The following is a 7,790-nucleotide window of genomic DNA, read 5'->3' as shown; positions in this document are numbered from 1 at the left end:
TATCGTAAAACGTGATGAAACTTTCTCTCTGATTTTTTTCTTTAGAAGATAGAATATATATATATATATATATAGTGCTAGAATTAGGTCAGGACAAGGTCCAAGGGACCCACAACAGCATGGCGTGCCCCTGATACATCTCCAACGTATCTATAATTTTTTATTGTTCCATGCTATTATATTATCTGTTTTGGATGTTTTATATGCATTAATATGCTATTTTATATTATTTTTGGGACTAACTTATTAACCTAGTGCCCAGTGCTAGTTGGTGTTTTTTCCTTGTCACGGCTATGCCCCTCCAACTTGGAGATAGTATCCTCATGCGACTCAATGATATCATTGGCCTCACCAAGTTGTTCCAAGAGAGCAACTAAGTGCTTCTTGGACTCACACTTGAGTTTACTCACAAACTTGGTAAACTCATTCTCATCAACTTTCTCCACCTCACTACCGTCTACACAATATAACAATGAAGGAGTAGTAATGATGGTGGTTTTGATGTTAGAAGTTACCTTGTTGATACCTTTGGCCATGAGACACTTGGCAATGGTGTTTTCGTTGGGGGCACCAAAGAGAGACACCTTGGAGGGAGAAGATGTAGCAATGGCAATGGTTGTCGTTGCCATTCCTTCTCCACTTGTATCTTCCTCATCATCATCTGAGGGGTACTCTTCATGTGGCACCAAGCCCTTTGGAGGAGTCTTCTTGGTGAAGTTGTTCTTACCAGGGAAGGACTTGGCTTTATCTTTGCGAATGAGCTTCCCACCATTGTCTTCCCTCTTCTCGTAGGGGCAATCCACCACAAAGTGACTCACATTGCCACAATTGTAGCAAGTTCTTACACGTTGCTTGATCTTTGACCCACTTGAGTTGTTCTTGGTGAAGTTGGGCATTGAGTTCCCCTTGTTGCTCCAAATTTGCCTTGACGCAAGGGCTATGTGCTCATGATAAGCATATTTGGTGTCTTCGGGGCCACACTCCTCTTCTTCTTCTTCCGGAATGACCTTGGCCTTCAAAGCAAGGGTGGGAGTGCTTTTCTTTGACCGGACACGAGCAAGAGCATTGTCGGCGGTCTTGTTCATGATGTTCATGGCAATGAACTCATCCAACACTTCACTTGAGGTTAGGGTGTGGAAGTTCGGCCTTTGTCGAATCATGGAAGACATGGCTTTGTTGAATGGCATGATGGCCTTGAGGAACTTGCACTTGATCCAAGTGTCATCTATATCTTTGCTTCCATGGTCTTGGAGAGCAACCACAAGAGTGGTCACCCTCCGGTAAAGATCACGTGGATCTGTTGGGAAACGTAGCATGCAATTTCAAAAAAATTCCTACGCTCATGCAAGATCTATCTAAGAGATGCATAACAACGAGAAGGCGAGAGTGTGTCAACGTACCATCGTAGACCGAAAGCGGAAGCGTTTGACAATGCGGTTGATGTAGTCGAACTTCTTCCCGTTCCGACCGATCAAGCACCGAACGCACGGCATCTTCCAGTTCTGCACACGTTCAGCTCGATGACATCCCTTGTCCTCTTGATCCAGCAAAGGTGTCGAGGAAGAAGATGAGTTCCGTCAGCACAACAACGTGGAGACAGTGATGGTGAAGTGATCCACGCAGGGCTTCGCCTAAGCACTACGATGATATGACCGGAGGCGTAAACCGTGGAGAGGGGCGCCGCACACGGCTAACAATTGATGGTGTGTCCTCTAGGCGCCCCCTCCCCACATATATATATAGGTTGGAGGGGGGAAGAGGCAGCCAGGGAGTGCCTAAGTAGGTCGAACCCTACTTGGGTTCCCACCCCAATTCGCCCCCTTCCTTGTTTTGGCACTAGGAGAAGGAAGGAGGAGGTGGCGCCCCCCTTTCCTTTCTCCCTTGAGAAGGGGAAGGAAAGAGGGGCTAGCCCTTCTCCCTTTCCTTCCCTAGGTCTGGCCGGACTGGTGGAGGGGCGCACCAGCCCCCTGTGGGCTGGTCTGTCCCTCCCTAGGCCCATTAAGCCCATATAGTTTGCCAGGGGTTGCCCGGAACCCCTTCCGGTGACCCCATACGTACCCGGTACCCCTAGAACACTTTTGGTGTCCAAATACTATCGTCCTATATATGAATCTTTACCTCTTGACCATTTAGAGACTCCTAGTCATGTCCGTGATCTCATCCGGGACTCTGAACAACATTCCGTCACCAAATCACATAACTCATACAATACAAAATCATCATCGAATGTTAAGCGTGCAGACCCTACGGGTTCGAGAACTATGTAGACATGACTGAGACACCTCTCCGGTCAATAACCAACAGCGAAACCTGGATGCTCATATTGGTTCCCACATAATGAGAACATATGTTATTCCCTTTGTCATCGGTATGTTACTTACCCGAGATTCGATCGTAGGTATCTTCATACCTAGTTCAATCTCGTTATCGGCAAGTCTCTTTACTCGTTCCGCAATGCATCATCCCGCTACTAACTCATTAGTCACATTGCTTGCAAGGATTATCATGATGTGCATTACCGAGAGGGCCCAGAGATACCTCTACAATACTCGGAGTAACAAATCCTAATCTCGATCTATGCCAACCCAACAAACACCTTCGAAGATACCTATAGAGCATATTTATAATCACCCAGTTACGTTGTGACGTTTGATAGCACACAAGGTATTCCTCCGGTATTCGGGAGTTGCATAATCTCATAGTCGAAGGAATATGTATTTGACATGAAGAAAGCAATAGCAATAAAACTTAATGATCATTATGCTAAGCTAACGAATGGGTATTGTCCATCACATCATTCTCCTAATGATGTGATCTCGTTCATCAAATGACAACACATGTCCATGGCTAGGAAACTTAACCATCTTTGATTAACAAGCTAGTCTAGTAGAGGCTTACTAGGGACACTGTGTTTTGTCTATGTATCCACACATGTATCAAGTTTCCGGTTAATACGATTCTAGCATGAATAATAAACATTTATCATGATATAAGGAAATATAAATAACAACTTTATTATTACCTCTAGGGCATATTTCCTTTAGGATCCTCATCTTCAAGCATCACAAATTCATCGGCCTCATCAAGGAACACTTCAAAGTTGGACCGTTGGATGCTTGAGCTCCACTTATACATAGAGACAATGTGATCCCAACAATCCTTTGCACGAGTGAAAGGTCGTAGGTGCGCAAGGTCTTCAGGAGGAGCCGCTTCTTGAAGGATGAACAAAATGGAGTGATTGTATTGATTGTCCACTTCTTCTCTTGGGGTGAAGTTGTTTGGATCATGCAGGTAGAAGCCTTGCTCAATGATTCTCCAAAGGTTAGTTGAGCAATGATTCAAATGAGACTTAATGCGGAAGACCCAACTAGCAAAATCACCCTTAACAAGCTTGGGAGGAGGACCATGAATATTAATGTGAGCTATGGGGACCGATCCTCCATAGACCGGGGGAGGGGGAACTGAGGCAATAGTTCCTTTCCCACTCTTGTCATGAGGAGAAGGAACATGAGTACCCTTAGCCGCTTCCTTGGCGGAATTGGCCTCTGACTCCGATGCCGTGGGATTAACCACAAGCAAGGGATCGGGAGTGGATTTCATCCCCTCAAGTAGTTCTTTAATCATTGACTTGACTTCGGTCGTCATAGACTTCTTAAGTGAAGCCACAACTTCATTTAAGTCATCTTGAGTGATCGAAGTCACCTCCACGGCCTTGGGCACTTCCTCCTCGGAGTCAACCATACTATTCGGGTGGTAAAACCCTTAATAAAGAGACAAGGCTCTCATACTAATTGAAAGGATCGATATGGTTGACTAGAGGGGGGTGAATAGGCAACTACCAATATTTAGCGTTTCTTAACAAATTAGGTTTAGCAACAAATAGGTTGTTTAGATGTGCAACTAGGTGAGCAACCTATATGATGCTAGCAACAACAACAACAAGTGCAAGCAAAGGATACAACACAATAATAGCTTGCACAAAGTAAAGGGAAGAGATAACCACAAGTGGAGCAGGTGAAGACGAGGATGTGTTACCGAAGTTCCCTCCCTTTGAGGGAAGTACGTCTTCGTTGGAGCGGTGTGGAGGCACAATGCTCCGCAACAAGCCGGTAGGGCCACCGTATTCTCCTCACGCCCTCACATAATGCGAGATGCCGTGATTCCACTAGTGGTGCCCTTGAAGGTGGCGATCGAACCTTTACAAACAAGGTTGGAGCTATCTCCACAACTTGATTGGAGGCTCCCAACGATACCACGGAGCTTCATCACAATGGAATGTGGCTCCGAGGTGACCTCAACCGTCTAGGGTGCTCAAGCACCCAAGAGTAACAAGATCCGCAAGGGATTAGTGGGGGGAATCAAATTTCTCTTGGTGGAAGTGTGATAACCCACAAGTATAGGGGATCAATTGTAGCCTCTTTCGATAAGTAAGAGTATTGAACCCAACGAGGAGTTAAAGGTATAACAAATATTCCCTCAAGTTCTATCGACCACCGATACAACTCTACGCACGCTTAACGTTCGCTTTACCTAGAACAAGTATGAAACTAGAAGTACTTTGTAGGTGTAACGGGATAGGTTTGCAAGAATATAAAGAGCACATAAATAAAAACTAGGGGCTATTTTTAGGCAAAGAAGCAATAAAGTTAGTATAGCGAGCGTGGAAAAGTGGTGGTAGGAGTTGCGAAATTGTCCCTAAGCAATTGACTACGTTACTAGACCGATAGCAAGTTTTATGTGGGAGAGGCCACTGCTAGCATGTCATCCCTAACTTGGAATTCTATGCACTTATGATTGGAACTATTAGAAAGCATCCGCAACTACTAACGTTCATTAAGGTAAAACCCAACCATAGCATTAATATATATTGGCCCCCCTTCAATCCCGTATGCATCAATTTCTATGCTAGGTTGAAGCTTCTGTCACTCTTGCCCTCCAATACATAGTCCTATCAACATACAACTAACCCTATGGTATGATCCACGCGCGTGCTCATATGATGGGCACCAAAGGACAGCAACATAACCAGAAGCAATTTAAACCAATCATAGCAATTCACCAATTACCAATAGGACAACGAAAATCTACTCAGACATCATAGGATGGCAACACATCATTGGATAATAATATGAAGCATAAAACACCATGTTCAAGTAGAGGGTACAGCGGGTTGCAGGAGAGTGGACCGCTATAGATAGATGGGGGAAGGTGATGAAGATGTTGGTGAAGATGACAGAGGTGTTGGTGTAAATCGTTGTCACACGATGATGGCCCCGGCGGCGTTCCGGCGCCACCAGGAGAGAGGGGGAGAGAGCCCCCTTCTTCTTCTTCTTCTTCTTCTTCTTCCTTGACCTTCTCCCTAGATGGGAGAAGGGTTTACCCCCTAGTCCATGGCTTCCATGGCGGCGGAGGGGCGAGAGCCCCTCTGAGATTAGATTTGTCTGTCTCTATTTCTGTGTTTCAGATTCTGGCCTTTCACCATTTCTTATATTCCCGGAGATCCGTAACTCCGATTGGGCTGAAATTTTAACACGGTTTCTATCCGGATATTGGCTTTCTTGTGGTGAAAGAAGGGAACCAACCGCCTTATGAGTGGCCACGAGGGTCAGGGGCATGCCCACCCCCCTGGGGCGCGCCCCCTGCCTCATGACCCCCTCGGGCATCGTCTCGCGTTGATTCTTCTTCCCAAAATTCACATATATTCCAAAAATATCTCCGTAAGTTTTTATCCCGCTTGGACTCTATTTGATATGGATTTTCTGCGAAACAAAAAACATGCAGCAAACAGGAACTGGCACTGGGCACTGGATCAATATGTTAGTCCCAAAAATAGTATAAAAAGTTGCCAAAAGTATATAAAAGTTGTAGAATATTGGCATGGAACAATCAAAAATTATAGATACAACGGAGACGTATCAGCATCCCCAAGCTTAATTCCTGCTCATTCTCGAGTAGGTAAATGATAAGAAAGATAATTTTTGATGTCACTACAAAAAAATACACTTCCGTGATGATATGTGTTTGTCACAGTAGGTCACCTTTTCTGTCATGCATGTACATCCATGCCAAATTTATGACAGAATCAAGATAGTCATACCTGTGCTGTCGTAGAAATGTTCCATGACATTACCAAAATTATCATCACGGAAGTGTCCATTTCCATGACGATATATCGCGCGTCACAGAAGTGCTTTCGTCAAGGGTGACCGACACGTGGCATCCACCGTAACGGAATGCCGTTAAGCTATCGGGTCCGGTTTTGGATCCGATAACCCGTTAACAGCCTCGACCAATGGGGATTTTCCAGATGTAAAATCATCATTGGCTGGAGGAAACACGTGTCGGCTCACCATTGGGACAGATGTCATCCACTCATTGGACCCAAAGCGCCCATGATACGCCGACATGTGGCACGGCCCAACAGAGGCCCATATATGTTAAAAAGGCCGGCCCAGTCAAAGGCCCGTAGTAGTTACTCAGGTACTAGTGGGCCAGCCCAATAACGGTCTGCTTAATAAAGGCCCATTTACGGCCCGAAGCCAACTCTAGCCCGTTAATTGTTCGCCGAATATTTGGGCCCGTTTATGGCCCGAAGCCAGATCTGGCCCGTTAATTGTTCGCCGAATATTTGGGCCTAATTACAACCCACTGAATTTCGGCCTGTTAGAGGCCTGATGTAGACATGGGCCCATTTCAGCCCGGTGTGACTTTCGGCCTGGGAATGGCCCGTGCTGCCCATGGGCCATATATGGTCCGACGGGGCATTGGGCCCACTAAGGCCCATGATAAAGGTGGCAACAGTTAAGCCCAACGTGACTTTGGGCCTGTTAAAGGCCCGTCGCATAATTCGGCCCGTTGATGTCTGTACTAAGCTTTCGGCCTCTTAAAGGCCCATGATATCAGTGGGCCAACTAAGGCCCGAGATATGTTTCGGCCTGGTAACTGCCCGTGATATAACTGGGCCCAAAAAGGCCCGGTCTACATTTCATCCTGCTGAAGGCCCGTCGACGACTAGTGAAAATTGAGGCCCAACATGCATTTTGGCCTGCTAAAGGCCCATGGTTTCATCTGGGCCATAACAGGCCAGTACAATATTCAGCCTGTTAATGGCCCAATGCTACCTGGGCCAAACTAAGCACTGGGTCCACAAAAGGCCCAACTAAAATATAGGCTGGTGTAAGTTGTGGGCCTCGCGCAAAGTGTGAAGGCCCCAATCATTCGGGCCCAAGAAAGATGCAGGCCGGCCCAATTGTGGCCCGCTAAACACCAGGCCCGTTAGAGGCGAATGTTTCGGCCCGGTCGACTACATCTGATTTTTTTTCAGATATCGGATGATGGCAGTAACTAGTAGGAATTAAGAACAAACCTACTCTATACAATAAATAAATTATGGCATAGTAACTAAGAATAAACCTACACTATACAATAAAGGATTTATGGTATATTACATCCACTGGGCATCGAAGTTCGCCACTAGTGATCATAAAGCGCAACGAAGAAGCAGATTGCAAAAACTGGGCACCATTGCAGCGTAACAAAATAATACTGAATCGAGACCACTTCCAAGACAGTTCAAGAAAGGTTAGCCTTGCGCGAGAACTGCCGCGCAAGCTGCTGAGCAAGGCTGTGAGACCAGCCTAGCATGTCGGTCATAGCTTCAGGGTGTAGCTGTTTAGCGATGAGGTTCTCATTGGTGTTCTCCGCAATCTTTCTTAGAGATAGGACTTCAAGTCGAAGCTGAGTTGCAGAATGCCTTTCTGCTAGAACTTGGGACTGAAGAAGTCGAACTA

General features: G+C 45.9%; 1 protein-coding gene across 1 annotated transcript; it reads right to left on the bottom strand.

The window, feature by feature from the left end:
* Nucleotides 1-251: 251 nt before the first annotated feature.
* On the bottom strand, nucleotides 252-1,094 carry LOC147991368 (uncharacterized). Its single transcript, XM_087538642.1, has one exon. It carries the CDS (start codon nucleotides 1,092-1,094, stop codon nucleotides 252-254), a length of 843 nt encoding a protein of 280 aa, XP_087394768.1.
* Between the last annotated feature and the right edge of the window lie 6,696 nt (nucleotides 1,095-7,790).

The sequence above is a fragment of the Triticum urartu genome, chromosome 1A, assembly GCF_056163025.1.
Source record: "Triticum urartu cultivar PI428250 chromosome 1A, HENAU_Tu73, whole genome shotgun sequence".
NCBI classification, from domain to species: Eukaryota; Viridiplantae; Streptophyta; class Magnoliopsida; order Poales; family Poaceae; genus Triticum; species Triticum urartu.
Note: the sequence above shows the minus strand (reverse complement) of the source record. Positions and strands in the feature narration are given on the sequence as shown.

Excerpts from the sequence above, each read along its gene's own strand:
- LOC147991368 (XM_087538642.1), bottom strand. The coding sequence starts at position 1,094 with ATGAACATCATGAACAAGACCGCCGACAATGCTCTTGCTCGTGTCCGG.